The sequence below is a fragment of the Tinamus guttatus genome, unplaced genomic scaffold (assembly GCF_059628265.1).
Source record: "Tinamus guttatus ecotype Peru unplaced genomic scaffold, ASM5962826v1 Tinamus_guttatus_pri_ptg000086l, whole genome shotgun sequence".
In the NCBI taxonomy this organism is placed as follows: Eukaryota; Metazoa; Chordata; class Aves; order Tinamiformes; family Tinamidae; genus Tinamus; species Tinamus guttatus.
Genome location: NW_028288620.1, coordinates 2,005,493 through 2,024,003, shown reverse-complemented (window position 1 = coordinate 2,024,003; position 18,511 = coordinate 2,005,493). Strand labels below are relative to the sequence as shown.

Here is an 18,511-nt window from a genome sequence, read left to right as displayed (position 1 = left end):
AGGGAAGGAAGGAACAAAAAAGAGAAGAAGGGACATGTATAATGGGGCAGGGTTACATCCCCTGGACCCAGGAACTGCCTTGGACACCAGCTAATAATTTTACAAGATAAGTTACATGCACGCCCACATTCAAGAGGGCAACACTGAAACCTTGATGGCAATGCTATGATTCTGGCTGAAGAGCTTCATTTTCCCCTTCCCATACCTGAAAGCCTTGAATCCTTGCCAAATACTCCAGCTGTTTTGAAGGCTGCACTGCAGAACAGGGGGAAGCAGGAGATATTCCTTTCAGACCTATGGCTTCGGCAGTTGGGGACGTTCCATTCATGAGAAGTTCCCTGGCAATGGTAGCTGTGCTATTTGTTGTAGGAGATATGCTGAAGAAAGAGCTAGAAGTCTGGCTCATTTCTTTGGAGGGCAAATAGCTTACAGTGGTACCAGGGGCTGCTTTGTTGCGGCTTGCTTCCATCTCTTGATAAACATCAGGAGAGAGATGGAGTATTCCCTTTGGTGCTGAAAATAAAAGCAAAGACCAGCCTCATTACCCTAGCATGGCTTTGACAGACAATTCTCATTAAAATACTTTTCACCTGAAAATACAGTAAGTATTTAAAAGTCACGTTCATTCTTTCTTTGCAGAAACTGTAACTCAAATTGCATAATCTATTTAAGCAACGAAGCAGACGTGAAATACCCTCTACTTCCTCCTTCCCACTCCTCCCAAGCTATAAACCTGTACTTTAAAACTGTAGCACGCACAGAATATTGACCAATTATGTAAACCACAAGGAACTGCTGTTACTTGCAATTAGCAGCACAACATTTAAGTACAGTCTTGTGCCTCCTGCACAATTCAACAATTGCATTGTTGCAACAGTTCAGGCTGTTGTTGGACAAACAACCTAAACTGTCTCGTGCCAGCACGGTCCCCGTAAGCAGCAGAGCGTTTCTCTCCCACCTGCAGCTGTTGTTTGCCCTGGCCAAGCCGCTCGGCCTCCCGCGCCAGCGCAGGCACCTGCGGGACCACGCGGGGACACGCACGGGAACGGGCAGCGGAGGCAGGAGGAGCAGGGCGGCAACTTCTTGCAGGAGCAGAGCTGGCTTAAAACATTTTCTGAATCACAACAGCAGCCTGTGCTTAAATATTCTTAAATTGCCCCGCAGCCACATCATTACTGTGCTAATGACCCTCATTTGACTGTCTGCTCTCCAGTGAAGAGATGTTCCTTTTTTATTTTGCATTTAACTGCATACATGGCATTCTGTAGCCTGCAAATAGCTGCTTGCTTGGGACAGCGTAAACGCCTTCTTTGTTCATGATTAACATCAACAGGAATTAGGGGAATATCGAAAAGATCTGAATTCACGCACATAAATTGCAGGAAACTTCTAAATATTTCTACTGACATCTTAATTAGGGATAACTTGTCTGCATTTCAAAAATTTAAATATGTTCTTCCAGAACATCTTGACACTCAGCTCACTTGTACACAGGGGGTACATAGTTAAGCAATTTTGCTGATATTCTTGTGTGCAAAATTAAGGCTGAGTTTTGTTAGTTTTTATATGCAATTAACTATTTCTATGAAACATAAGCATCCAGTTTGCTGATATAAGAGGAAAAACACTTTCTAATTATTAATAAATTAAAAAGTAACCTTGAGAATGCTTAATACCACATTAATAACACACTTAAATCTTTTATTATATACCTGGAAATAATGACTGTGAACATGAGACATAAGGCACTTCATTTTAGGAATGAAAAACCTGTTTGTTAACTGATTTAGCAAGTTCATGAGAGATTTCCTGCTTCAATGATTAATGTACTTGCAGTGCATATTCAAGTCACTTCAGAATGTAAAATAAATTCAAAGAGGAGAATTAATTTGTAGTTTCCTCCAAAGAATTCCTCTCAACCTAATGATACAAGTAATATTTTTCAACCAAATGTATTCTGCAAGGAGAAGACTCAAAAATATTACTAGCAATTAGGATCTTCAACTGCATGGCAAAAATTGCACTTCCACATTGCTGACCCAGCAAACTGCTTCCAGGTGAATCTTTTAATCGATTTCCTCACACGTTTGGCTTTTAGCTTAATGCTGGGTGTAGAAAGAACATCAGTTTCTGCCATTCTAAAAGGGCCAACAAAGTTTCATAAAGTACCTGGTTACACCATGAGGCACTAATAGTTTAAAGAGTGCTGCCATTAATTTTACATCAGGGCAGGAAAAACTAGGGGGGGAAAGCCTGATGTTGTAATCTGTGTTAAGCCAAGTTCATTCCACTGATGCTGACAGAACAACTCGAACAAGTTAAGCACAGAAGGACACGGCCCCAAATTCTGACCTTGTTTGCTCTGAGCAGCACGGGGGAGAGGAACAGGTAACACCTGAGCAGCGACTGCGCTCAGCTCCTTCGCTGTCCTTAGGGCTCAGCTGAGCAACCACCTCTCTGCCCTCCCCACCTGGTGCTGCAGAGCCCAGGGCACTTCATCCACACTGGCCACCAGCTCCAAGAGGAGAGACTCCTGCACTCAACACCCTGGAGCTGGGCACAGATTCATGGCACAGGATGAAGTCTCTACATTTTCTTTTCCCCCTAGTAGATTTTTTGCCCCATGTGTGACATTTAGAATATAACCTTGCAATATAACTACTGCGCCAACAGGCAACATTAGTTTATAATGTGTAATCCATACAATATGATTGCGTTCCTTTTTCTTAGGTCTGCCATTTTTTCTTTTTTTTTAAATATTCTTGTTCATGAGATAGCAAGAATGAAACTCAAAATAGATATTACAGGTATTGGCAATTAAAAGTCTGATTACAAAAATAAACAGTAGCAACAATACCGAGTGACAGGTGTCCAGTACCTCCTGAGACCTCACCTATTGTAAATCTGATTTTATACAAATACTTGAGAAATAGAAATGAATATGTAAGCAGAAGGAGATAAAACAATATATTTGTTTAGAAATAATATATTACCCCCCAAAAATCAACTTTAGAAAAAAAATAGTGCTGTGTTAACTTAAAAAAAAAAAGTTTAAAGAAGCTTAAAACCAAAACCATTACTGCAGATGTCTGTTTCATTGATGTAATATTACTTAAAACAAACATTTTACATGCTTTCTCAGCCATTTCACTGTTTTTACATGATCCACCCAAATATCTAACTGCTGTCTGGAACAATAGTTTGGAACACTTCCAGATTACTAAGCTTTCTAAATGTTAAAATAACTAATATGCAGCATATGATGAAAAAAAAAGTCATTGAGCATAATACAGCAAATGTTCTTAAAGTACTGACTTTAATGGTGATGTTAAATTAATAATAATAATAGAACTTTTACACTTATGTAACACCTTTCAACTGAACACTTCAAAGTGCTTTATAAGCAATAATGATTTTAAATCATACATTGGATCCAAGAGGTATTATATTACCATCACTGAGTATCTCTTGAAACAGAGTAATGTAATATTCCAGGCATTATATTAATATAGTTGCAAGCTACTAACATTTTATATTCAGTGCCATGTCTCATAAAGCTACTTAGAAACCTGCTTTAAAGGGCAGTGAAACTTGGTCTCTTCAAAAAACTTCTATCCGGCACTTATTTATTGTAACTCTTTACCACTAACCAAAAAGGTTATTGAGGATTTTTTTAATATAATCCCTCTTTGCTATCCAGTGCAACTCTGTTGAATTCTAAAAGCGTGTGTTCATAACCACTTAGTTACTGTGGGACTGATGCTATCACAAGATGAGAAGTATGACATCAAGAGAGGAGCAACTGTAGGAACGAAAGAGCTCTTCAGAAATTATCATAACTCATCTTCAAACAGGCACTTTAATAAAAACCATAGCAAAAAGAAAACCCATGCTCTAACAATTTTCCACATTGCATTAGAATATCATTTACTATGTGATAGTCTCATACATTTGTTAATCACTCACCTGAACAAAAAAATACATGATGTCTGCTAAACATAAGTTTATCCCGTACTAACTTCAACCTATTCCAAAGGTAACATCTCAACTGCTGGGACAGTTACAGGAACTAAAATGCCACCATTTACACCAACAACTCTGCAGCTTTTGCTGGACATGCCTTAGAGGTAAATTCATGAACCTCATTAAAAAAATTTCCACATGTATTATTTAAACCTGTGGGCAAATGCATTAGGAAAATATGCAGGCTGGCTATGCTCTATAATCACTAACATTTACAAACATGTCTTATTCGTTCTTGGTGGTAATTGTTTGCAGTCTGTAAAATCTGCTACAGCCTCTGAAAATCCCAAACCAAACTGAAGACCTCTCTAACCTAGAAAGTAAAAACCTTGATCTTCTATTGTCTACTTCTGCCATCACATGCTAGACAACTGCAAAACAGTTTGGATTCTACTGCAAATGTGTGATTAAGTTAGCAAAGGGCCTTGCTATCCTTCCAAGCTTTCCCACTGATGTGCTTGGCTTCTGCTTTTCATAATGACACTATAAGAAGCAGTCTTCAAAAAATCTTTTTGAGTGGTGCTGTTTTTATCCCTGATCCTTTTTATAGAAGGTCTCACACCTGGCAGGGCAGATGACCTTTCTGCAGAAGGGTTTCCCATCATCTGGACCTTCACTCCACCTGGAGCTCATGGAAAACTTCTGAGGAACGTTATGCATAGGGGCTGTGGGGACGGATACTGGCAGGATCACTGAACACGTCACTGTGTAGAAATAGTCCTCATAAACTGATTTTTTTGTGCTACAGGGACAGTGACAAGTTACCCCACAGTGTATTATAAGGTTAAGAAATGTTCGGAGTGATGACAGAATTGCTTGCATGCACGAATGCATAAATGCATTTTCATTTTGAATGCATGCATCAATCTCCTGAGGTTCAACAAAGGCAGGTGCAGGGTCCTGCCCCTGGGGAGGAACAAGCCCATGCGCCAGTAGAGCCTTGGAGTGATCTCCTGGAAAGCAGCTCTGCAGACAAGGAGGAGTCCTGCTGGGAGTCCTGCTGGATCACAGACCGACCACGAGCCAGCAGGGGGCCCCTGTGGCCCAGAAGGCCAGTGGGATCCCAGGGTGTTAGGAGGAGCGTTGCTGGCAGGTCGAGGGAGGGGATCTGCTGCTCTCCTCAGCCCTGGTGAGGCAGCACCTGGAGTACTGTGTGCAGTGCTGGGCTCCCCAGTACAAGGGGGACGTGGAGCTACTGGAGAGAGTCCAGGGTAGGGTGACAAAGACAATTAGGGGACTGGAACATCTCTCCTGTGAGGAGAGGCCGAGAGAGCTGGGCCTGTTGAGCCTGGAGAAGAGAGGGCCCAGGGAGATCTTGCCAGCGTGTACAAATACGCCAAGGGAGGGCGTCAAGAGGATGGGGCCAGACTATTTTCAGAGGCGGCCAGCAACAGGATGAGAGGCAATGGGCACAAACTGAAACACTGAAAGTTGCACCTGAACATGAGGAAAAACTTGTTAACTGTGAGGGTGACAGAGCCCTGGAACATGTTGCCCAGAAAGGTGGTGCAATCTCCTTCTCAGAGATCTTCAAAACCCGCCTGGACTCGATCCTGTGCCACGTGCTCTAGGTGTCCCTGCTTGAGCAGGGTGGGTGGACTACCTGATCTGTAAAGGTCCCTTCCAATCTCAACCATTCTGTCATTCTGTGAAATTTCTACACGAGTAATAGGTATCTCATTTTCACATTTTTATCTCTGTCAGGAAGATGAGAAAAAATGAAAGGTTGAGATTGTGATTTTATCATTTCAAATCTGAAAGATGAAAGACCAGGTTTGTATTTTAATCAACATATATAGTGGACCTATTTTCTCTTTCCTGCTTCAACAGCACTGTTGAGATGCTTTCCCTCTGCCTTCACTCAATGACTTTTCCTGTTTCAGGGTCATGCAATACACTTGGCCTAAACCGCAACTTTATTCTTTTGTGAAGAACCATAACTTGCTCCTGGGGCAAAGGAATGATCTGTCCAACAGGAAAGCATGTCAAAATGATGTCACCTAACGTGCAAGCTGCACTGATATCCTTGGTGAGCTGTGCTACAACTCCTGGTACCAGCATAAGGGCCACCAGCACAAGGCAGCACTTTTGTATTTTCTGTAGCTATGCAAAGGATATACACGACATTCCCATAAATTAACACTTGAATCTTTTAAATAACACATTACTGGATGAAAAGACATTGAATACATGGAGATGTGAGTGGTGCTCAGTGTTGGGATGAGAGGCAACAAACTGCAATACAGGAAATTGCACTTGAACACAAGAAAACACTTATTTATTGTCAGGGTGGTTGAACAGTGGAACAAGTTGCCCTGAGAGGTTGTGGCGTCTCCATCCTTGGAGATATTTAAAAGCTGACTGGACCCAGCCCTTAGCGACCTGCTCCATGTGGCCCTGCTGGACCAGCAGGGGTGGGCCAGGTGGTCTCCACAGGTCCCTTCCTACACCAACTCTTCTATGTTTCTGTGATAATCAGTATTTTGGGAACTGAATTTAAAAAATCAATCACCAAAAACCTTTCTTTCCTATTTTGCCTGCATTCCTGCATTTACCTGTATTCGAGTAAAGCATTTCTCTACTGTGATGCTGAATATATGTGGTAAAAGTTTACAGTAAGGTACTGAGTATCAAGATTTAGATCAACATCCAGCCCTGGCTTTACTATAACGTAAGTTAAAACAGAAAGTGTTTTCAGAGAGCTTTCCAATGGAATGACTTCTCCACAGAACTGGCAGATTCTCAATATATCTTAGAAAAAGGCCTATTACTAAAACCCCTAGCACAAAAAGAGAAGAGAATTGTTGCAGCTTGGAGCGGGTCAGGAATGCCAGACAACAACTTCATAGAAGCTGGAACTGGCTTCCTGACCCGCTCCAAGCTGCAACAGAGAATTTATAAATTTAAATATTTCAGTATCAAGATTGAATAATGTAAATATTACTGTAAAAAGTAATTACAACTACATTAGTTGTAAAAGCTTATTTATATACTGAAATATTTTAAAAATAATTATTATGTCACTAGGAATCTGAGAAAACACCAGTCGAGCAATCGAATAGGTAAATAGTATGGACATGATGTTCTCAGCAATAATCTACACACAATCTTGGTTAGAAATTCCATCATACACATTATTCACTTAACACAGCTATCTGTGGTATTTTTAAGTCACCAGCTACTCCAGGATTCAGACATCAAAAAATGTTTTGCCATTACACAATGTTCTTCAATCAAATGATCTTCTCTACATGACCTTAAGCAAATTGATGTTATATAAAACCATTCATTGAAAAATAGTTTATTTAACCTTAAAATAACCATGACACTGAGGTATTTTCTTGTTCAATAATTCAGTTCTCTATATCCTTAATTCTAGTAAATTGCTCTCTGTACAGCCTATGGTACAGCTAGTACAATAAAATTGTACTAGCACAGTTACAATTCTACTTTGTACATTTTCTCTAAGATTTAGTGTTTAACCTATGCGACAAAATTGTTTTGAAATTTGAAACTCAGAATCTTTACTTCTCCACTTAGGAACATAAGACTAAGAACATAATTCCTAAAAATAAGTGTTAATATTAGGATATTATTAGGAACGATATTAGAAGCATAATTGGTAAAAATAGGTTTTAGTAGTTGTAACAGAATTTCCACAGGAAATCCTTTGAAATGTTGTTATAGACATAGGTAAAACACCTAGACTGTTATTTTTACATGATATTATCTGCATTGGAAGATTCATAGAATATTTCAGTATAGCAGGAAAATCTAAGATTAAGATGACATGGGTTTTGCAAAGAACCCATAAAATGCAAAAGAAAGGACAGTCTTGTTATCAGTAGAGAGGATCAACAAATTTTGAGGAGGAGAAGCAAATCAAGCTAGTGAGCTGACAGATCAAGGTGCTTGTAAAAGCAGCAAGAAAGTGATTTTTGAGAGGGTAATGCAATTAGGAGAGTGCCTAAGTGCAACCAGAGAGTGACCTGTGTAGGCAAGACCATTCATTAACAGCTTAGGAGGGCAATGAGAATTGCGATGATGAAAACAAAGGCATGACCTACACACAGAAGAGATGAAAGAATAAGCCACCCTAACAGACGAGGATGGAGAGGTTGCTGAAGCTAGGAAGGTCAAGGGGGACATCAACAAGCACAGCGTAGGTACGAGTGAAAATGAAATCGGAGGAGGCGAGAGCAGTGGGGGAGTGGAAGTCATAGGGGCAAGATGTCTGATGTAAGGAGAGAGGGTAGAGGCGAGGATGGAGAATGAAGTCTTGGTTCTGACAGCAATAAAGCCTCAGTTCAGGCAATCCAGCTCTTCGAGGAAATTACTATGCTAGTCTAACAGTGATGCATGTGGGGGGTCCTAGGTGAGACAGGGTATGGGAGAGAGAGAGACCAGGAAAAAAAAAGGGAAAAAACAGAACATCGAAAGTATTTAGAATACATTACTATTACTAAGCTTACCTACGGGATATTGCTCAGTTTGCCTAGGCTGAGACATGCAGATCATTTTCAGAATTACCTTCTTAAATCTGAATTTGAGAATTAACATCAGGAAAGAGCTTTGCCTTGCTATGCAATGTGCAGATGTTTTCACAGGAATAAAGTCTAGTAACCATGAACAAATGCAACTGATACCAGAATTTCAGAGCGCTGAGAAATGCAGAAGATGAATTTCCCTGAAATTGTAACTACCCCTCTTCTCTGGGAGTGCCTACTGTCATAGTGGCTGCTCCTAATGGTTAAGCAGTCTCCTAGAAGGCCGAAGGCCTGGATTCAATTTCTTCTCATCCCAAAGGCAATCAAACCACAAGCCCCACAGACCAAGGGTATGTTCCTCATATACGCACAATCTCTACCAGCCAGGAGCCACGCAACAGGTTTCGTAGAACAGCAAAGTTCGGTGACCCCAGGGGAGAGATAAAACTGGAAAAATCTCTTCAAGTTTCTAAATCTGATTCTCCTGGGCCTTCAGTTAGAAAGAAGAGATGATTATCTCAGATCCTCTGTAGAAGATGGGATGAATCTCTGTTTAAAACAGTACATAAACTGAGTGGGTACGGTAATACTTAAGCATGACCAACTTCAAGAGACTCCAGTAACAGTGGCGACACCCACGCCACGCAAACTGGCGGATGAGCTGGGGAAAGTGCCCTCAGAAACATGCCGTGATGGCACAAGGCTAACCTGACAGCAGGTTGGCTCGAAACAAACAAACAAAAGAAAAACAAAACGATATACGGAGCAAAAGCTCCTGCTCTGCCTGTGGCATGTTAAGTAAGTAGTGTTGTCAACTCTTCTTACTATGGTTTCTATTTAGAATGACAAATAATTCAATGAAACTACCGATGTTTCACTCTAGACCCTCTCCCCTGCACACTGTAATTGACAGTTTAGTACGTCTGGAAGCAGTTCAAAAGTCAAGTCCAACAAAGCACTAATTAGTGAGTAAATATAGAGTCCATCCACTTTTGAAATACCCCCCAAGCAGATACTTCAGTAAAATATAACTAAATTCATTACAATTTAAAGGGTCTGAAATAACAAACAAACAAAAAACCCCACAACACTTTACCCCCTAAACTGCTAACTGTTCATGCAAATACATGGGCATTAAATTAGCTAGTGGAGGGCTTCACCAAAAATACCAGTTGAAAAATAAACATATAGAGGACTATAAAAAAAGATCATAAAACTATTCAATAAAACAACTATGGAGTTCAAATGGAACTGTTTCCTCCAAAGCGAAGATGTATTAATATGCAAAATTTTGTGAAAATACGATTTATTTTGTATTTGTTTTCTCCTTCCAAAACTGGTGAAGATGCACCTAGATAACAAGAACCATGTATTTCCATCCTTCCTTTATCCCTAGTTTGCATTTCTTATTTTTAGGTATATGTAAAAATACTAAAACACTCATTAGTTGTGGACAAATGCTGAAACTTCCTGATCGCAGATTTACAAAACTCCTTCTGAGCATCTCGTTATTTTTTTCCTCACTGCTTGTTTTTCCCTGAGAACAACTGCATGAGGTCAAGTATCTTTGCTCCCTAGGAGATCATCTGCTCCTGCTGCTCATTTACCGTCTGAAATCATAATCATCTGCTGGTGACAATCTAATCATCTTCACAGTAACTAATTGTGAGGTCACCAGCCGATGCTTATGATTTCAGGTGGTGCCCAAACAGCAGGAGCAGATGTGCTCGGCAGAACAAAGATTGTAAAGCCCTGCAGAATCCCAGGCAATAAAACGTGCGGGAAGCAAAACAAGGAGGCCGTCCTCACGGAGAGGCAGCATCGTTGTGAGCGGGGTGCCTGAGCCTGGGCTTTCCAGTGTCTGCTTGGAGACTCCCCCAGACTGGCAGAAACACACACAGCAAAAGTGTTCTCTGGAAAACTGGGGGTGAGGGAACAGATAAAAAGCAGCTGGGCTATTTTTTCTTTCTTCTGAGTAATATTAAAAAAAATATCACACAGTTACTTTACTTTCTTGTAATTGTGTACACTTTGTCATTTTAAATAATCCATACCTAATCTACAGCTTTTTCTAGGACACATAATGAATAATGATAGTCCCTACTGAGAAACATCAAATCAGAATTTGAATATGCTCCATTGAGAACTCAATTTTCAATAGGATTTTCTTTATTTTGCATTTTGGTTTTGTTGATACCTGGGTAAGTCAAATACTGATAAACGGATGAGCATTTTGTTGACAGTAAACATTTCATATGATCTCTCACAGCTTCTTCAGAGTCTCTTGCAGAACCATCATGGAAGAACATATTAAACGCTTTTGATGTTTCACATGTGAAAAGCTCCTACAATACCCAATAACTAGAAACAAATAGTTTCTTGTCGGAAGTCATCTTTAAGATTGTGAAATGAATAGGAAAGGTGAATTTCTGGAAAGAAGCTTTGCTCCAGGGATAGCTGTGAAAGTGCTTGATAGAGAGGAACAGAGGTTACTTTTCAAGGGCATTTAATAGGGAAAACTAAAAATGTATTGGGTATTTTAAAGGATGCAGAATGAAAGGTATTAGTAAAAACATAAATATTGTAGTAAGGAAATAATGGCACCTATTCTTCTACATAATTTCCGGTTTTATTTTACTAAAATACACAAGTTCATTTTACTATTCCAGTTGCAGATGAAAACACAGTACATTATGCACACTAAGATAGAGTACCTGCCTGCAAAAGGACACGGATATACAATATGTTGTCCTAACTGGACACAATTGTTTTCCTGTAATAAAATTACTGGAAATCTGAACCAACAGTACATGCCAAACAAGCAATCCCAGAGGCAGGACTCTTAACAGATACTTCTGATATTCAGTTAAGTTTTAGGGTCATGGGAAATGCAAGCTACACATTTCTCTTGTAAGCAGACATATAGAGATATCTCTCTATATCTAGATATATCTAGATGTATCTATATCTATCTATCTCTATATATATACAACACAGATAATATAGAGGAAGTTGCTCCATAAAACACTGCAAGAGTAGATACACTTACCAAAAACTACTATTCTCAAGTAAAAACTAGCACATTCATACCTGCAAGTATGCAGCTCTTCTGACTTCCAACTGTGGAACTTGTCAGTGACACTGCTTAAAAAACTGCACTTTTCATAAAAGTGATCTGTTTTTTTTTTTTTTCCCCACACAGAAGGGGAACATACCCTCAATTCTCCTTGACTATGAAGCTCAGTTATCTAGAGCTGTGAAGCTAAGGGAAAGATCAACAGGTGTACAAATGGAAAACTCCTAATAATACTTTACCTTAATATGGATGCAATATTTGGAAGACTAGAACTAGAAAAATGCTTTGAGATACCTGCAATAATTCTGTGCATCAAACTAAATGAACTCAATGCAGACTCTGTCCTTATGGACTGCCATGTAGTATATTTCAGCATTAATAAGTAAATATGAAGCAGAAATATACATTAATAGGCTGCCTGTTGAAACAGTGCTCAGTGCTAGCAGAAAGGCATTTTAATTTAAAAATAACTAGAGAGATTCAGTAAGAAGACCTATCAGCAACTCATTCAGCTGAGAGCAGTATCACTTAAGGCTTTTAGAGACGAAAAATGCAATTCCTTGTCTTCAACGAGTCTAATGAGTGTCCTGAAGATGACTTGTAAGGTGAAGAAAGACTTACCTGTCCTCCCTAACTGTAACAGACTCATTCCTCTCCTATGATTTTTTTACAGAAATTACAGTTACACTGTAATTTTTAAAGAAAATGCACTAGAACCAGAAAGGCCTTTGAGGTAAAAAAATATTTTTATGCCTATTTATAGCACTCAAACCATTCCTGGTTTGCAAAAGGATAACACAGCCTCTCTAAAAACAAACACGAGCCGCTTTAATCAGCTGATTATCATTCATGTTACCTCTGGATTCAAATACATAAAAAGGAGTTAAGGGTCCAAGGGACTAAGCACAGTGCGGTCAAAAGTGCACTACAGCTACATCTCATCTGACTTCCAGTTTTCTTGGGTTTCAAAAGAACAGAAATGAGAGCACCTAGTGATGTCTTCCATGCATGAGAAAAACATCCCAGACTTAGAACTCTTAAAAAGTCTTAGCTCATATAGCATCTTTCTTTCTAGGAGACACAATGACCTATGTTGAGTTCAAGATAATTTTAAGTATAGGTAAGATTTGTGTAAACCGAAGCACAAATTATCCCACAATTCTTCCCCGGGTCCGGGGACTGGGAGACTCCAAATGTATTGGAAAAATATACCGAATCCTCTCAAAACCTGTCTTTGGGACCAAATCATTCAGATATATGTAGGCAAAAACTACATGGTAGATAATGTATATGCCTTTCTACAATCCTAGTTCAGTGAGATAATGTTTGGGATGATTTTGAAATTCAAAATCCAACACAGTACTAGAGAATAACAGGAGGTTCCTGGTACAGAGAAGAACGTGCTGTGCTGTTTGTATCATCTTTTCCACAGCAAGTCCATAGCTGGAAAACATCTATCCGTGAAGTCGCAAAGGCTTGTTCTATTCACTGCCTACAGCGTGGAACCAGAGTGTTTGGTATGGTGTATAATCTGAATAAAGAGTCGACCAGATTCATTCTTGAAAGAAACTTCTCTCATATCTCTTTAAAACTGCCAGGCTTAAAACTGTGTGCTGTTCCTGTACCTGGGGAAACGTAACAACGCTTAAACATTTAAACCATTGCTATAAAATTCTTCACGGAGGCAGACCTTGAACATCTTACTATGTTGCTCTAGTTAATCTGGAGTTTAAATATTTGGTTACGCCCAGTGTGCTCAGCCCTGCAGTACGTAAGCACAGTATCATTAAAAAGAGTTCTTGAGTTCCCCTCTACCATGGTTAACTAGGGGCCACCACTCCTTCTCCTCCTCCTTCCAAATGTACTAGGAAACTTCATTCTTGCTTTCGTTTTCTTAGCTACATTCCCTCATGCTAAGTGTACTCAGGACACAACAGAACAAATTCAGTATTATAAATTCATTCAGTGAAAACTTGCAATCTGCAAACACGAGAAAGTCTCCAAACCACAGATTCTTATTCTTACTCTGTGACTTGTGCTGAAAGGGCAAGCCATTTTTTTGAGGGATGTCAGAGAAAATTTCTTATCACAGATGACAGAAGAGGCAAAAAGTGCTGCTGCTCTCCTGAATCTGCTACTAATACCCAAGGAAGTACTTGTTGTGGGTGTGGTGACCAATAGCACCCTTGGCTTTAGCAATCATGAAGCACTGATGCTCCTGAAGATCCTCAGGAAAATATGGAAGGCAGGTAGTGGAACACACTCTCTGGGCTTCAAGAAAGCAGATTTCAGCTTATTCAAGGAACTAATTTATGAGATTCCATGAGAGGCAGCTCTGAAGGATAAAGGAGCTGAAAACAGCTCACAATTCTTTAGATAAAATCTCCAAACACAAGAACAGACTATCATGATATTCAGGAAAAACAGTAGTTGCATCAGGAGGTCAGGCTGCCTGAACAAGGAACTCGTAACTGGGCTCCAATACAAAAAAAGAATGTGTACCAGGAAGTGGAAGCAGCTACAGGCAACAAGGACTTTAGAAATATTGCCCAGCAATGGCAGGGATGGTGTAATGAAAGTTAAAGCTAGAGCTGCAACTGGCAAGGGATCTCATGGGCAGCAAGAAGAGCTTCTATCACTACCCTAATAGTAGAAGAATAAACAAAATGCTCCTGAAGGAAGCAGGTGATTTAGTGAGAGCAGACACAGATGCCTTCTTTGCCTTGGTTTTAAACCAACAAGGTCTTCCAGGCCTTGTGTCTAGAGACAGAGTGCAGTGAAAAGAGAAACTCCCAGGCGTGAAAGCGGATCAAGAGTCAGAGATCTCTTGAAATATTTTGCCCTGTACAAGGCCACTGGACCAGGCGGGCTGTGTCTCAGGGTGCAAGCAAGCTAGCCAGTGTCACTGTGGGGTCCCCCTCTATCATCTTTGAAAAGACAGAAAGATCAAGACAGATGATGCGGGGAACTGCAGGCTGGTCAGCCTCACTTGGCTCCTCTTAAGAGCTGCTACTGGCCACACTCTGAAGGAAGCGATTGGGAACAGTCTGCGTGGATTTACCAAGAAGGACTAACACATGAACAGCCTGATTGCTTTTTGTGATTAAATGACTGGATTTATGAACAGAGGAGAGCAGTGGATGCCGTGTCTCCCACAGCATCATTTCATCCAAGTTGAGATGTTACAGTCTAGGTGAACGGTCTACTGGACGAGGAAAAGCTGTTTGGATGATTGTGCTGAGAGGACAGTGGGAGGCTTTGGGGGACCTGGTAACAGCTTTCCAATACCTAAGAAGAGGTTGCCAAAAGGAGCCTGGCACTCTCCCGAGACGCACAGTAGAACAAGAGATGATAGCCATAAACTGAAACAGGAGAGGCATGATTGAGTAGAAACAAAACCAAGTAACAAAGTCATTGTGAGAATAATTAGACACTCAAACAGGTTGCCCTGAGAGGCTGTGGAATTTCTATCCTTGGCAGTTTTCAAAATCTGAGAGAAAAAAAGAAAAAACTCAAACAGCCTTGCCTGAATTCAGTGTTGGCCCTGCTTCGAGCAAGTGGTTGGACTAGATGACCTTGAGTCCCTTGCAACCTGAAAGGATTCTAGGGTCATTTAGTAAATAAAAATCTTCTTGTTCCTTCATCCATTCACACCTATATTCATACAAAGGACTTTCAAGAGTTAATTTGTTGCAATAAAATGCTTAAAGTATAATTTCAATATAAAGCCTAATATACGAAGTAACCTAGATCCTAAGGAGACAAAAAGAAGTAAATATAAACATAAAAAGTAATACTCACTGTTACTCGTTGGCTCAGGAAACCCAACATTCTGGCCATTCCAACTCTTATTATCTCCGAGCTGGAATAGGTAGAAAATGACAAGTAAGTAAAGGGCAAAACATACTTTAAACAAAATACTCAGATTTAGAAATGTGTTTGAAAAAAATCTGAAAAGGATGACTTGGTATGTGTATCTTAATTTTGGTCTAAAATAGGTTATTTGAGGATTGTACTCTTCATGAATAAACATTTACAACTATTGCCCAACACTGAAACATAAATGTTTCCCCAAGCATCAGACTCAGCTCAGTATGTTACCCAATCATACTCAGAATCAAATATTTTAAGCAACAGAAGCAACAGAGAAATTACATTTTGAAATGAGAAGAACCTAATATCTGTCTGTGAAGGAATGCATAAACACCATAAAGTACTTTGGGTATAATTCTAAAATATTTACTCACTAGGAATCCATTTAGTTCTTTGATTGCTTCCTGAAGTGGAAGCAATACGGACTCCCACAATTTTCCATTATTTTAATATATAGATCTTTTTTGAGGAGGCTAATTGCCTGCAATTGGATTTCATTAAGTTTAACACTGGGTATCATTCTGACACAGAAAAAAACAATTAACATGTAAGTTCAAGACATGGCCATCCCGGAAGTGAAACACAGGCAAGATAAAATAGCAGTGTTCACCTTAGCTTCACAGAACTGCTCTAATTCTTACCATGAAGTAGGCAAAAAGCATACTGGAAAACACAGGACTGATAGTTCTTCAAATGCATAGACAATATGAAAGCTGTAAGGACACCCGTACTGACTGCTGTCTGTTAGACAGCACGGCTTCACCGTGAAGCCAGAACACAGGAGGACAATCGGCCAAGCGCACTACCAGGGTACGAAGAATAACATCTCCAACTCCACTCCTCTCTTTTGACTGTTCATTAACTTTATCAAGATGGGGAGCTTAACAAGAATTCATGGATCGGCAAGCCAGCCTTCGTGCTGCTGTCTCACACATAGGCCATCTACTTAGGCATATTCCTCCCAAGGAAATGTCAAGATGAAAAGATGAAAGCGTGAAAAACTGAGAATATTACAACTCTCCAATTCTACCCACAGAGCTAAAATTCTCATAGCTGTAAAAAAAAAATAATAATAATCCCAAATTCTCAAATTGCTGTCCTCAGGGCTCGGCACAAACACTAGTAAATTATTCCAAGAATCTGATTATTTCAGAAAAAGGGCAGAGTTTTTATTGTTTTTACATTACTTGGAGTACCTGTACTGCCCTCAGCAACATGCATTGCCCCTGTAATGTAGCACTCCTAACTCTTCATTAAAATGATGAATATGGTCAAACTCCAAGCATCAGGGAGGTGAGGAAGATACACTGAATTTGATTCTGCCTCTTTTGTGTGAGGGAAGGAAGGGATGAAAGGATTCAGGAAATAAAGAGGAAAAATGAAAGTTCTCTTTTTATATGCCAAGTAGATATGTCCAGCTGATCTACTTTGGGGACCCATTTGTGATTTAAAGAGAGAAATACCTTATAATCTATCTATAATCTATAAACTATCTCTATTGTGCTATTTATATGGAAGAAATTCTGCAATGGTCAAACTGATAGAGGTCTAAGGGCTGTTTCCCTTCTTCTCTGGCCCTGGACATGTTTTGGCTGAGGAGATCATCCCGAGCAGATTTTGCCTAACAAGCTCCCAGACTGCGCTGACTCTCAAGGGAGGCTTCAACAATTTTCAATATTGAATTCAAGCGCCCTTCAGATCACTCAGAAGAATACATTTCATCCACACTATGTACAGATACAAAACTGCAGGTCTGTCAAAAGAAATAAAGTCAGGCAATACAAATTTAATCCACAAAAAAGTGCCAATGTATTTTGAACTAACAAGGTGAGTTTTTTTTTTTTTGATTATTTTGTTTCAGGGGGTCTTAGCATTGTGATTTGGTAATAAAAATCTCAAACACAGATTCAATTTATGCTGGAACAAAGAACTACCGTTAACGCTACACGTAGGGAACACGGCTTACTAAATTGCTTTAATCTATCCAGAGTAATTTGAGCAGCTGCCTTAAAAGTTGTCTAGTATATGCAGAAGATGAGACTAGATGTTCTAATGATATCTTCTGTCCTTGACCCCAGTGACGCTATAAACATTTGTTCTAGTGTCTTGAATACTCATAAAATTGGAGTAGTTCACATTTCATGTATCATGTTTGCTTATTATGTTCAGAGTAATACTAGGATGTTACGTTACGATTTATTCTATTAATTCCAAAGTCTCTACTCCTGCAGAGCATGTAATTAGGCCTATTTTCTTGAAAACTATGTAGTTGGAAGCATAGGCTAATAAATATAGGAAAGCAAAGCAGCAGCACCCACTCCTATCCACCCCATTCTTTTTAATGATTTCAATGTAAACCATGAGTTTCCACTGTGCATAGCTCTCCAAGCAACTATGCTATGGGCTGAATTTTTTCAGGCTTTATCTCTGAGAATTACCGAATAAAAATAGTTCAGCTAGTTTGAAATTCAAGACTGAAAAACTACATTTTCCTATCATAAAATAAGTTGACTTTTCTGGTTTACTTTTTGAAAGGCCCTTCAGCCAATTTGGAGGGGAACAAAAAGTTGAAATTGGCAGAAAATAACTTTGACAGGAGAGAAGTTCCAGTATTCTGGTGAAAATGAGTTTTTACTTGATTCTCTGGTAATGACTGCACAGTGTGTTCTCACTGAGAATACCATCTAGTCTCAAAGTACTTGGTTTCAGGTCCTGCACCTGAGTCCTTTGAGGCTAGATGGTTTAAGATACGCAGTGGAAGATGCAGTTCAGGGCATGTGAATATTTTACACAGTTCCTCCTTTCAAGGGAAGAGGTGACAGAAACAGGGGTAGCCAACCAGCAAGTATAGCATTTATCTCTGCCTGGCTAAAACAGGTATTTCTTGAGAAAAAAAAAAACAGAAAAGCATATGTAACCAAGTATTGTCATATATACAAACATACATATACACATATAAAAGTGTGTGTGTGTATATATATGTATACATACATTTTTTTTCTAAATGGAAGTCACCACTGAGCCACTACTCTGAAAACTGACTACAGTACTA

At 39.6% G+C, this 18,511-nt stretch overlaps 1 protein-coding gene across 4 annotated transcripts in view; it reads right to left on the bottom strand.

Annotated features, from left to right (window-relative positions):
• The window catches only part of STAU2 (staufen double-stranded RNA binding protein 2), a 141,843-nt gene that overhangs the window by 74,245 nt on the left and 49,087 nt on the right, over positions 1–18,511 (bottom strand). For all 4 annotated transcript variants that reach the window (XM_088520321.1, XM_088520323.1, XM_088520322.1 and 1 more), the window contains exons 10-11: positions 15,388–15,448; positions 206–513 (exon numbers count right to left, since the gene is read on the bottom strand). In XM_088520321.1, coding sequence (XP_088376447.1) covers positions 206–513; positions 15,388–15,448 — 369 coding nt within the window. The remainder of the gene's footprint in view (positions 1–205; positions 514–15,387; positions 15,449–18,511) is intronic.